At 39.4% G+C, this 14,130-nt stretch overlaps 1 protein-coding gene across 1 annotated transcript in view; it reads left to right on the top strand.

Annotated features, from left to right (window-relative positions):
* The window catches only part of TP53BP2 (tumor protein p53 binding protein 2), a 50,941-nt gene that overhangs the window by 21,814 nt on the left and 14,997 nt on the right, over nt 1–14,130 (top strand). The window contains exons 3-9 of the mRNA XM_075042568.1: nt 3,741–3,854; nt 5,672–5,751; nt 6,725–6,826; nt 9,589–9,763; nt 11,197–11,378; nt 11,774–11,938; nt 12,340–12,577. Coding sequence (XP_074898669.1) covers nt 3,741–3,854; nt 5,672–5,751; nt 6,725–6,826; nt 9,589–9,763; nt 11,197–11,378; nt 11,774–11,938; nt 12,340–12,577 — 1,056 coding nt within the window. The remainder of the gene's footprint in view (nt 1–3,740; nt 3,855–5,671; nt 5,752–6,724; nt 6,827–9,588; nt 9,764–11,196; nt 11,379–11,773; nt 11,939–12,339; nt 12,578–14,130) is intronic.

Consider the following 14,130-nt stretch of genomic DNA (forward strand, 5'->3'; position numbering starts at 1 on the left):
GAAAGCATCTTCTCTTTATAAGTGATAGTCAAATAAAATCTCCAATCCAGCAGGGAAAGATCTTTTAGGAAAGTGGGTTTTTTTGTACATCTTTGTCCAACTCTGTCTAAATCAACACACTACCAAAGTCTACAGTGAAAGACAAGTAAAATAAAGGTTTAGGTAAAACTGCTGAATTTATAGTTAGCCTTAGACCCACACCCTGTTGAAGAGCACAGGTTGTGATGGTAAGGGACAGGGTTCTCCTATTGTTACCAAAGTTGGAGCCCTGCTAGAGTGGGCAGCTCCTCTCCTTGTGTTTCCTGAACCTGGATTCTTGATTGGATTTTGAGATGTTGAGGTAGAGTATGCTAGAAAGGTTAGCAAGATTGTCCTGAAGTCAAGGGAGAGCACCTATACCGAGAGCCAACTGAAGTCTGCCAGTCCTTAGTGTCCAAATGGTCTTGCTAAACTGAAAAGTAAACTTCTGGCTGAGTGGGACTGTATAATACATGGAGGTTTATTTGTAAAATCAACTTGTCAGCTTCTCTGGTACTCAAGGAGATGTAAGAAAATAATCTGGATACAGAAACATAAAGTGAAGCAGAGAATTTTTTCTGAGATAGTCTTTGTAAGGACATCATGAGATACCACGAGAACAGTTATCTAAATGTTACTTGCACAGCTATTGTCATAAGACAGAGAAAAAAAAGTATTGTCCATTTATACAGTGAAAACCTTGACAATTGTTTTAGAAACCAAATTATCTTGTTCCCTTCACTGATCCTGTCATACTTACTAATTATTTACTTCCATATACAAACATTGGTGTGTGTATAAAACTGTATATGGTTTCAAATTGTACTTGGTAATAAAAAATGCAGTAGTCTCAAATCATGTAACATTAAAAGACTTGAGTACTGGATGAAGTACGTGCATGTTGTTTTGGATAAAATACATCCTTTCTTAAGCATCTGTATAACATCCAGTAGCAACCATTTGCAAGATATGTTTTCATGCATATCTTGGATTTGGGGTGGGGAGGAGGGGTGGGGAGTGCAGGGATGGAGAGAAATACTTTTAGCTTTTGCCTAATCTCATTTTAGATGTCAGCAAAGTTCACTATCTTGTTTTGCCAAGGTATGCCATGACTTCTATTTTGTTTGTGTTTTACACTGAACAAATTAAACTTTATTTTAAAACAAAGATGGTGCACGGCAGCTAACTTTCTGGGGTAGAAACAAAAGATTTATGTTGGAAAATGACTTCTCAGACTTCAATTACTGAGATCCTTCTTAGATCACTTGTGTGTCTCTCCTTCTGACGCTTGCTCAGGAATTTTAGCTTCTGTTGTCAGACCTTATTAAGTGTACTTTGAAAGATTGCTGCAAGTGTGCTTGAGGCACTCTGCTCCCTGAAGGGGGCAAGTTTACTACTCCCTGTCCTCCCAGTTTTACTTGAAATTTGATGAGTACCAGGGCAAAATTTCTTGATCTTCCTATTATTGCCAGGCTTCTGTTAGGTGACTGCCTTGGCCACCATGGAAAGCAGTCAAAAGGTGTGTGCGTGTATAAAGATTTTTATTTTTTTTTTTTCCTTTGAGACAGGGAATAAAAAAAATGAAGTCCGATTGTTTGTCCTTTCTTCTTGAGCTTTCCAAATGTAGTTTTGTTTGGTATTTGAAATCTCTTTGACCTTCCTTTGAAGTCACTGAGTGGTATTAACAGAATCCTTGTGTAAAGGGCATCTCCCTTGATTATAGAGTTTCAGTTGAAGTATTGCCGAGCTGCTAGAAATCTGTCTTATAAACCTGCTGTATATTCTTTAAGATGGAAATCTGACAGTGGTACTGTTGGGTTTTTGGTTTTTTGCCTTTTTTTTTTTTCTTGAATTAAGGTTTAGTAGATGAAGAGCTTATTTAGCTGTCTAGACAAGTAACCGCCAAGAGACTGCTTTTTCTGTAACAGTGACCTACTTGCTTATTCTGTAAAGCTAATCTCTTTTGACAATGACTCCAGAAATTTTCCTTCCTAGATTGCTTAAGCGCAGCTGCAGGATTTTCATTTAAAGGAACACTTTTATGTTGAAAAGAGCTTTTCACGTGCTGGAAACATATGTTGGTAGCTCCTCGTCTTATGAAACTGAAAACATTTGTACTTAACGCCAACGATTTTTCTCCTGAAATGATTATTCCATATTAAGATAGTGACTTTGAAAGACCCTCCATTGAATATGAATGAACTACTCTCTGATTTCTCCCCTCTCCCCCGTCCCCTCTCCCCTCCAAACATCCAACAAAAGCAATGTCAGGAAAAAACGAAACTGGTGCAAAAGTGGGGGTATTTAATTTCAGTGTTTGTCTGCTTGTCTTATTTCTCAGGCCAGGAACAATATATTCTGTTTGTCTGGCACCCAGTGCAAATGGATCTAACCTGATCGTGAGTCTCAGATGTTGTCATAAGATACTATGACAGTATCCTGACCGCAGAAAGTTGACTGCTATAATGTACTGACCACATATTTGCCATCACTTTTAACATAGGTGTAAAAATATACGGTGAATTGTCTAGATTAACAAAAGCAATTGCTTCTGTGTAAAGATTTAGAGGCCAATAAGTAATTCTAATTATATACTCTCTGTGAATGCTCAGCTATGAAGTGTGTAAAATTTGGAAGAACAGCAATACAGAAAGGGAGGAGTACTGGTAAATGAAGGCAGTAGATAAAGACTCCCACTGGATTTTTGCAATATCAAAAGGCAACAAGTAAGGCTTAAAAATTGGAAATGTGACTGAATCCTGAACTTGGGAACAAGAGCAGGAAAAGGAATTCAGTGGACCTGTGCATGTAACTTTTTAAGAAATCTCATCTTAACTGTCTGAAAAGAATAGCAAATTCTTATTGGAGTTCCTTTTCACTGTCTCTTTCTTTTCTTTGAGCGATGAATCCAAAATAGTTTGGCTTTTCCAGGTTTATCAGAAGCACAGCTTTTGAAACACATGTATTCTGAACTTCATCAAATTTGCGGTCTGAGAGAGTGAGCTGGATCTATGGCTGACAGGACTATAGGAGAACACTTGAAGTGACAGGAGCTGTCATGGCTTGCTGAGGATCAGGCCTGTTGAGTACTGCGTAGGAGCCTCTTCAGGGTACTGAGTGCTTCTGCCCAAGCTTGAATGCAAGGCCTGCAATCTGGCATTTGATTGCAATCCTTAGGAAGCATTAAGAGAAGAATTCTTCTCTGAGAGTTTATCTTTGCATCTCTCTTCTTTCTCATTGGAATAGGAGTAGGAATCAAGGCAGGGGAGCCCTTGAGGAGGGGGCGGGAATGACTGAGAAATAAGTTTGTCTGAGGTTCCACAGAAGTGGAGCAAAAGGTATGCCAGCACATCTCCTGTGGTGGTGAGTGGGTGAGATGATTTGCAAATACAAAACTTAAGGCACTAGAGCTAAAAGCTCTGAATTGCTTGTTTGCTTCCCCTTGGGCTGTGACAGTGCCTCAGCTTCTCCCTTTGGGGACTGACTTTTAAAGGAGTGTATCTACTTTTCAGAGGCGTTGGTTTAATTTCAGAAGCAAGGAGTGGTACAGCGCCTTCCTAAGGGAAAGTTAGAAGTGCTTTGGATGAGGGCAAGGCTTACATGCACACACTGTACCCGAGTAATAAAAGGTGTTCAGGTGAAAGATGGACAGATTTTTTTTTTTTGGTATGTGCCCAAGCTACATAGGTATGTAATAGTCAACTGGCTTTTTACTTTTTCAGAACGTCCCATAGCCGATAATGAACGGATGCTGGATATTTTGCAGCGCTTTGGAATGCAGAGAAGTGAGGTTCGTTTCTTTCTTCGGCATGAACGCTCTCCCTGCCGGCAAGCAGGTAGGTGTTGATCTCAGCTGGTCCATTTGTCTAAGTTTCATTTCATTCCTCAAGGTTAAGGAAACAGCCTGTGTGTGTTATTTATTAATATTGGTAGTCAGTATGGTATTGCAGCCCTCTTTGGTCTGGCCGTTATTTTCTTATGAACAGAGAATGCTAGTAACAGAAAATTTGTTCATTTTAGTAAATACTTCATCCTTCCTTGCCAGATCTGGGGACATTACATCCAAATTGGAACTTTTGCAGGTTTTCTAGAGCTGGTCATCACCAAAGCGTCCATGTGCATCCTGTATTAAATATATTAGCTACAGCTAAATACCTAGAGATCTGTGATGGTCTCTTCTTCTAAATCTAGAAACCAAACTGTTGTCCAGTAACGTAGCTTGTTATTTGGGCTTAGGATGTTTCACCTGGATAGTACGTTTTTACCAGGATGATAAACTTAGCATACTTGGCAAAAGATGGAGTTCTTCGATGTTTCTCCCACAATCTACACATTCATATTAGTTTCAGGAATAGCATTAAATGAACTGCCTAGTTAAGTTCTCTGAGAATGTAATATCTATGCGTTGTAAATCTAAATATGAAACCTACAAAGAAAATGACTTTTTGCTTTTCAAGGTTTTTCTGTGCATCTCATGTTAATCTCTTCAGTAGAATCCTTAACACTTTCACCTTTAAATCAGTTGTCTTCCTCCCCTTTTTCTGTTTTCATCCTTGGTAATTTTCCTTGGTGTTGGAAATACCACATTTGTGTTAAGTGGCATTGTACCCAGTGTGTTTCAAAATGGCTAAATGTATCTTGATGTTTGAAACATGTGATGATGGTAGAATGAGTACATGAAAAGTTAAAGCTGTGCTATCTCTACCTACTAAGGATCTTGCAGTTCAGCTTAGTTGTCACACTGTAATTTTTCAAGTCCAGAGTGCTCATAGTATAAGGATTATTGGCACTTTATTGGCCACGGCATTGCTAAGCAATATGTTTGAGGAAGAGCAAATGAATAGTTAGGAGGTCTGCAGTTAGTCTTGCAAGAATATGCTCTTGAAATAGGTATCAAGTGATACCTAAGAATATCTAAGAAGTGAACAGAGATGGTTTCATCCTGTAGTACATATATGTCCTACAGGAAAATGAGCGAGCTTGGTCTTTGGCATCTGAACACCATTTGTACATAATTTGATGGAAACATTAAAGTAGGATTCTAGTTAAGTAGCATCTTTACTGTCACAATGATTGCCAGGAAAAAAAAAATTGTGCTTTTAAACTTTGTTATGTGCAAACACTCAGCTGTAGATTAAGTGGTGCATCTTTCATGATAGGTGACTAACCTTTAACTGTTGTTATTCATATTCTCTGTGACGCAGTTGACAAAAGCACACCAGAACATCTAGATGCTGGTTTTAAGACACTGCGGTCTAAATGCCTCACTGAATTAACCAGATATTTTTCGTGTCATTTGTAGAGGGGAACATGTTTTTGTGACTATTAATCTGTAATGCAGACTTACTAGGGGCCTGTTGACCATGGGAAAAATATTGAAATAGCATACTGTTGGTTAAGCTTTTTTGTTTGTCTGTTTTTAAATAATCTTATAACGCAAAATAAATGTTGACATTGAACAGCAGTCTCACAAAAATATCTTGTGTCATCAGTCAAGTTTCTCTAAGTGGCAAGAGCATGGGAAGAACAGTTGTTCAGATTCTAAAACAAAATGATTGTACTGTTTCCCCTTTTGTATTGAATGCTATGTCTAAAGGGATAAGAAAAATCCTAAAATACCTTACTGTCTTTGACTATCCTGTATTTCTTCTAGGGACTGGCCAAAGATCTCAAGATCCAGCCTTAAAAAGAAATGGTGTGAAAGTGCCTGGTGATCGAAGAATAGAGAATGGAGTAAGTGCTTGATGCAGCGGCCAGTATAGTGAAAATGGAGGCTTCCCTTCCTTTGAGATATGGGTGCAAATCCTACCCTGGAAACTAAGAGGCTGTTTTGGAGGGATCTCTAATGACTGCTGTAAAACAGACATAAAGCCTCTAACAATTATCACCCTTGACTTTAGTTCTTAAGATGTCTCTGAGATCCATTGGTTGCCATATCTGTGTTTGCTGCTCTGAGATCACCCATACAAATTCAGCATACTTTCCCTTTTCTACTCCCATTGAAAATTTTCTCTTGTTTTCCTTCAGTTCATTAGTAATTTCATGTTCAGTTTTGTGTCAGAGATCCCTTAGTTCCAGATTTCAAGTTGAGACCAGCTAGCGTTTCAGCATTGAATCCACTGTCTGTCATTTTTTTCTTGGTCCAGAAGATATAATTATGGATATAAGATTGAATCTAGGTTCAGGAAACAGATGTGAACAGGTAACTCATGTAATAATAATGCTACCTTTGAGGGTGGTGGGTTTTTTCCCCCACTATATTTAAACTTTCTGTTTTCTTCAACTTGCATTGAAGTGCTTTGAATTGAATTTGAACGGTACACCTACGACCATAGATCAATCCTGCTGTGTGCTGAGCATTCTGGGCTCAGTCAGTCAAAGCTGATTCATGCTGAGCTTAATTATAAAGGGCTCTGAAATGCCTCTTTAAAATGCTGCTGAGATTTTGCTAGAAATATTAATGTTTCAAGAGATGTCAGCTTGTGTGTGTTGCTGGATTGGGCTACACATGTGTATGAGCTTACAACTATTTATTCTTTTACCATGGAAATATGCCATTTCTTTCTAATTATTTTACTGGATACTCAGTTTTTGTTATTATTTTTTTAAAGACCTTTATCATACTTTTCTGCAGTAGCTCTATGGAATTGCACGCTAGCCAAATTAAAAATTCTAGACTTAGCATGCTTTGGATTTTCTTTGACAGGTCAGTGCTCCAAGGATGGATATGACACTGGCTGAACTTCAGGAAATGGCATCACGCCAGCAGCAACAAATTGAGGCTCAACAGCAAATGCTGGCTAACAAGGTGAGTTTGGAATGAGATTGTTTACAGCCAGGAACAAAGGTAGTAAGAGTCACATGAGGTGGAGGGAGGGTTGGGGATTTGTGGTTTTTTTCACCTCTTGTAAACAGAGGGCTCCCTTTCTTTGGCTCCCTCTTTTAAATTTGAAAGTCAACCTATGCAAATATCTAGCAGTAAAACATTAAAATAATGCCAGTGATGTAAGTGACCATATAGCTTACTGAAAGGATAGAGCATTATAACATTAATATATTGTCATTCACCCTGGTGGCTCTGCCAGCCCTATTTGTGTTCTGTGTTGTGACCAGCCATTCACTGGTTTGATCACCGAACAATGCTTTTGTCTCTGGATATAACGCTGTCCTGTAATGATATCTTGCTTTCTCCTGACAGAGTTCAGTGTGCCTGGTTTCCTGGGGCAGCTGTCTGGGAAAGATGGCATGTATGTGATAAAAGTAGCTAAGAGAATGATTTATAAAATGTTTGCTGAACAATAACAGAAAAGCTAATGAAAGCACACAGGGTGCTCCTAAATTATTTAGGGGAAAATATACTCTGAATGACGACTCAGAATGGTGGCATGGATTTCATATTTGACTTAAGTGTTGTTCACACTACTCTTGAAAATACCATAGAAAATGCTGCTTTTTGCAAAAAATCGTTAAATGCAAGCCCATCCTGAAGAGCACTGGCTGTCTGGATGGATGAGTTCCCATGCCTTTCAGAATGTGCTCTACAGGGGAAGAGGGCTGCTCTGGGGCTCTTGGTCTTGCTACTCTTCCTCTGTCATAAGTCCCGTCTCACTCTCCTTTCGAGGTAGCTGAGTTCTAGCACCCGCCCCATGTTTAGCATCGTGTTTGGGTCCCTTGGCTTTCAGTAGGTGTATCTTGGGGGACTGCTTCAAACTATGGCTTTGTAATGGTTCTGAAGCACCTGCAAAGTAGTACTATGGCCTGTCAAAATAGCAAATAAAACTTTATTTCTGTTTTATGGTAAGAACTGGTATGAAGAAGATGCAAATATAAATGTAAGAAATCAGTCAATCAGCAAAGTGATTAGTTTTCACTTGATCTTAAGCAGCACAGTTAATACCTATCCTGCTCAGATTAATTTGTCAAGGTAGAATGTTGCCCTCTTGGTTCCAAATGACAGGTGAGTGTTTCATATAAAAGCGGAGCGTAAACTCTGGTAACTTTTGGCAGTTTCACTCACAGGTGGTAGTAATAGACCTTGGTCTTATAAATAGCAATAACACTGTAGTCACTGCCTATATGAAACCAGATATAGGAACATTATATATATATGTACTATATTACTATAAAGGGAATCGTACAAGATTTAAAAAAAAAATAAATTATGAGTTTGAGACTGGATAGCTACCCGTACAGGTAGGTGTCTGCTGCCTGTGGTTTGCAGAAGAGTAGCCTTGTGGGTGTCCCATGGGAGAGTTTTTCATTTAATATTGTCTCCCTGAAAGGGCATTTAGGAAACTAGGTTTGCTCCAAAGAGAGGCTTTCCATTGCCTCTTTTCTGCCTTCTGAAATCAGATGCAATATTAAAAATAGATTCTGAGGGGGAAAAACACACTTTCTTTTTAGACATGAGCTGTATTATCTATTTTTTGACATTTTCCTGTGTGGGATTGACTCTAAACTAGTGCATACACTGCAGGTGCTGCCTGGCTTTCTCCAGAAGGCAAACTCATGCTTTTGCTCTTCCTTTTTTATTCAAAGTGCACAAGAGGCCCTGTTCTAAATAGCAGTGGTGATTTTTTTCGAGGAAGCGTTGAGTTCTAATGTTAGTAAGCAGTGGTAGTCTTGGCTGTTAGTGGGTGCTTGGGAAAGTCTTAGTAGTTCACCTACCTCTGGAACAACCTATCATGTCCAGAACTAGAAGCCATGTGTAATGGCCAGTGATTTAAAGGAAGTCTCTATAAGTGATGTAGTGGTTTCTTTTAGCTCTAAACTATAGAATTCTATATATAGAAACTGATAGCACACCATTTTACTCTTCTACTCCTGGAGAGGCAGAAGGATCCTCTCCGCTGACATAATGTCTGTTGTATAAATGGGAGCCAGGTCACTGTGAAGGTTTTCCCATGTCTTGAATCATCCTGTGTTGTGATAGCAGTGATCGCTACCAGGAAATTGTAAATTTTGAGAGCTTTGGTATGCAGTGATCCCCCATCTTAAGGAGGTTCTCGCAGAACTAATAAAAATACAAAGAGTGATGAAAATGATCAATAATTTATGGAATGCCTTCTGTATAAAGAATGTCTAATATATTCCAGCATGACTTACAGTTGTTTAAAATGTGACATATAATAGAGATCTGTAAAGTACAAGCAGCATGGAAAAGGTAGAGGGAAAATAATCATTAGCTCTTGCAACTTAAGAGCCAAGTAGTGATTAAATGAAATTGGCAAATGTCATGGAACATGAATGCTAAATCTTCCGTAGGCTTCAAAGGGTTTTGAGCAATTTCATGAAAGAAAAATTTACCAAGGGCTGTTAGACATGGATACCACCTCTGTTTCCATAGGTTCTTGTACTACAGAATGGTTGTACCTGGAGGATTGTGTTGGGACAGAATCAGTACATGTTTGCTGTTCTCTCAGACTTCCCTTGACACTGTGAAGTCAGTATACTGGCCTAAAGCTGATCTGAGCTGCTGTGGCAATTGTTTTTAAGACTGTTTTTGTCAGTACCTTACCATAAGTTCATATAAAAAAAAAAATTAAGAAAAATTCCTTGTCTTGACTGCAGGAACAACGTCTGAAATTCCTGAAACAGCAAGATCAGCGCCAGCAACAGCAAGCTGCTGAACAGGAAAAACTGAAGCGATTAAAGGAAATTGCTGAGAATCAGGAAGCCAAACTTAAGAAAGTGAGAGCACTGAAAGGCCATGTGGAGCAAAAAAGACTCAGCAATGGGAAATTAGGTGAGTTGCTGCTTGGGGAAAGTAGCCTGTGATTTTTCATGAAGTGTGGTTCTTGGAGCTCTAAAATTTTTGGTGATTTCAGTGATTTAGAGGCGGCATTTACAGCATTCCAGGAAATGTTAATCTTAACAATTTCACATCTTGTATTTACCAGGAAAACTCCTGAATTACCTAGAACAAAATATATTTTTCTTACTGTATTTTAAAATATCCCATAAGGGCACCCTGTGTTTTGAGCCTAGCATATCTGCTTTTTAATTACAGTGTAGGTTTTTTCCTTGCTATACCTTTGTGTACCACAGCAACTTTTTCCATCCTTGATGTTAATACCCCACACATTTAGAGTGTTATTTTCTTGGCCTGTAACAAAGCTTGGCCTGATACCCACGTTGCCTCTTACGCAAGAGGTAACTTAATGGCCAAAGTGGCCGAGTATTTTCTTTTTAATTATGGAAATCCGACTAGTGTCTGGCTTGCTACTGTGCTAGTTGGGTGCTTGCAGTTCAGCATGTTGATGCAACAGTAAATATTTATTTCAGACTTCATATCAACATGCATTCTTCTGCCTACCTTTTCACCTTACCTCTGTATTTATTGGGCAGAATTTGTCATTTCCAGCTGGATGCAGATGAAAATATATTGGTTTATTAAGTTAAAATATAAATATATTGTTTTATTCTGAAGCATGATGTTTTACAGATAAAGCAAAAGTGGTTTTGTATGGGGAGAATGCATTTTCTGTTTGGGGGTGTGCACAAAATAAATATCAGCTTAAAGGAGTAGATGAATGGTAGAGTAATACAAGATCTTGGAGCATGCGTATCTGTTTCCTTGTACCCTCCCCAGCAGGTCTGGTTCTTGGTACTTGCTTGAACTCCTACTGATACCCTAAACTTTGTTCCATAGTGCAACAGTTTTGGCAGTGGGAGCAGCTGATTACAGCTGTTTGTAATAGATGCAAAAAGCCCTCTGAGTTTTTGTTTAATATAACAGCTCGAGTGTTTTGTCATTGAGTTCCTATGCTCTAAATTCAGAGTTTTAAATATCATAAATATGCCTTGTGGTTGAGTGAGCTTCTTCCTGTGAAATTCAACATTAAGTGAATTTAGGCTTCTACAGATGAAATTTAGCCTGGTCATGCGGTTTTTGTTTGTCTCCATACTTCAGAAGGTGAAAAATACTCTCTTGCTCCGCTCATCAGTGCTCTAAGTAGACTGAATTTACATAATCTCGCTGGTGTGTTTGCTTTTACAACCGCTTCGCGGAAGAGCTGCTTTGACAGGGACCGTGAGTTGCGGCAGTCGGCTGCAGCCTGTGTGCAGCCCTGCTCCGGAGGCCGGCAGGGTGCTCTCTGTCCCCTTAACTGCTGCCGTGGGAGCAGCCCACGCTCGGCTGTTTCTCAGGGCAGCTATTGTGCTTCTCGTCCTCTCCAGTGGAGGAGATTGAACAGATGAACAGCCTGTTCCAGCAAAAGCAGCGCGAGCTGGTGCTGGCCGTGTCAAAGGTAGAGGAACTCACCAGGCAACTGGAGATGCTGAAGAACGGCCGAATTGATGGTTACCACGACAACCAGTCGGCTGTAGCTGAGCTTGACCGCCTGTATAAGGAGCTACAGGTAATGGAAAGCCAGTTTGTGACCCAGAACTCTAAGGGCTAAAACTTGGTTGGGTTGCTTCTTACTATGTCAGAAAGAAATCCTATTGCTCCTGTTCCTGACAGAGCTGTGTGGCTGCCTGCGTGCTGAGGATGAAGGATTAGTTGTACTGGGTTCAACGTAAACAGGGGAAGGAGCAGGCAGTGTTTATACCTTTCCTCTCTGCAAAATTTGGAGACTAACCAACACTTTCTCTGGAGAAAATAATCTGAGTTTGCCAGCATGACTTGACTTTTTAGAAGGCTTTTCTCTTTGTAACTGTTTCCTGTCCCCTATCCTGAAAGTTAATTTGTTTTGATTTTTGTTGTTTTCCCCTCCTCCCCGCCCCCCCACCCCTGCTTTGTGAATTTATTCAGTTGAGGAACAAACTGAACCAGGAGCAGAATGCCAAGCTGCAGCAACAGAGGGAGTGTTTGAACAAGCGCAACTCGGAGGTGGCAGTCATGGATAAGCGTGTTAATGAGCTGCGAGAGCGCCTGTGGAAGAAAAAGGCAGCTCTGCAACAGAAAGAGAATGTACCAGTAAGTGTGGGATATTTAATAACAAAAAAATTAATTTAATTTGTGGCCTGTACAGTCTGAAGTAAAAACTGGCTTGTGGGGAAGGCTGTTCAGATGCTAGACTTGTTGTTTTTATCCATACGTGGTGGAAGTCTTGTATTATTAAAGTACTTTCATGGTACATTGGTGTTAACTTACTCTTTATGGACAAGAACTCCTCTTACGCTGTCATGTTGGGGTTTTTTTTGCTATTACTACCTCATGTTTATCTCTCTTAAAGATTTTTTTAGAAAACCATTTTTAATACTGGAGTATCATTTTCTACTTGTTTTATCCTCTTTGACTTCTATTTCAAACTTGGATGGGTGGATACTGCAGCATAACATTCTTTAAATTTTCTTCTTTTTTTTTTTTTTTCAAAGGTCTCTTCAGATGGGAATTTACCCCAGCCAGTGGCTTCTGCTCCAAGTCGAGTGGCAGCAGTAGGTCCTTATATCCAGTCCTCTACTATGCCACGTATTGCTTCCAGACCTGAACTTTTGGTGAAACCAGCATTTTCAGATGGGACACAAGCTTTGCAGGTACCTGATGGTCCACTAAAAACACAAACTCTGCCCAACATGAGAGCTGGGAGCAGTTCACAAGCTAAAGCTCCTGCAGGTAATAGCTTATGATTAATATTTCTTCTCTGGAAATGTTTTGTTTTCTTATCTACCATCTCTGTCTTTTTTCTTTTTATTTTGTGGGGTTTTTTGTTTGTTTGTTTGGTTTTTTTCTTTTTAAGCAAAGAATTGAGAAGTTGGTCTTACTATTTTCCTGTCCCAGTGAATATACTTTATAAGCACTGAGGTAATACAACTCAATGTGTTGTAAATTAAGTAATCCTCTTAGTGAGCAATCTGGGTTGTTATACAGTGTAGAATTGTAGGAGGATTTTCCTGTAAACTAGAGATTTATTTATTTATTTATTTAAAAATACTTCTAGAAACTATACAACAGTGTGTGTTTAAGTTCCTAGAGGCAGTTTTAGGACATACATGGTAACCACCTGGTGCCTGGACTTAAAAAGTAGCAAAGCCAAGTTTTCTGATCATGCATTTTGGAAATGACACATGTAAAAGATTAACCAATGTTACAAGAAGTATTAACTAACATTACAAGAAGTATTATAAAGGAGGCAGTTGATTGTAGCACAGAAATAGCAATAAAGTTGCTGACATGTTGATGGTGTAGAAATATGGAGAGACACAAGTCCAACACCTGACACGACGCTTGGCCTCTCTTGGTAGCAGTGTTAATGGAGATTTGCCTGGCTTCTCTCTCTGGCTTTCTTCTACAAGATACTGTTCGGCTCCATGAGAGTAGAAGTCTGGAGAAACTGGAGAGTTGCAAATATCTCTTCTATGCTATTTTGGGAGAAGACTACTTTTCAGCTGAGAGATAAGAGAAACTCTGATCTTCCTGAAAGGAAAAAATGGAGGCTGAGCTTGTAGAATAGCTCTGTTTATTTATTTATTTTTTTTTAATCTCCCTCCCTCCATCTCCAGTTCTGGCAGGTATTATTAAAGTAGCCATGACACAAAACCAGTCCAAGTGTCTCTTGCTGTAGTGGAAAATGGGGAACTGTTTAATTTTATCTGGTTTGCAGATCCTAAAACTCCTGGAGTGGAATTTTAGCTCTAGTCTGTACAGGATTTTAATTTTTGCTATATGAATCTGTGGGGGTATGCTATTTGAACTGGAACTTCACTCATATTTTTTTTTTTAGCATTTGGGCAAAACGACTTGCTTTCCTAGAGAGAGAGTATCCAATGCTTTGTCAGAATGAAGCTTTTCTCCTGCTGCTTATCATTACTATTTGAATTTAATATCACTTATTGTACTAGATGATTTAGAATTTAGTAGAGAGAATTTGGTGAAATATTTAAACTAATAGCAAGTTGCAAGCATTTTTGTAGTTATTTTTGAAGCAGACTGGTGTTCCTCAGGGGTCAATATTGGGGACTGACGCTGTTTAACATCTTTGTTGGTGACGTGGACAGTGTGATTGACTGCACCCTCAGCAAGTTTGCTGATGACACCAAGCTGTGTGGTGCAGTCAACATGCTGGAGGGAAGGGATGCCATCCAGAGGGACCTTGACAGGCTTGAGAGGTGGGCCCGTGCGAACCTCATGAAGTTCAACAAGGCCAAGTGCAAGGTCCTGCACATGGC

This window comes from Buteo buteo, chromosome 12 (genome assembly GCF_964188355.1).
Source record: "Buteo buteo chromosome 12, bButBut1.hap1.1, whole genome shotgun sequence".
Lineage (NCBI taxonomy): Eukaryota > Metazoa > Chordata > Aves > Accipitriformes > Accipitridae > Buteo > Buteo buteo.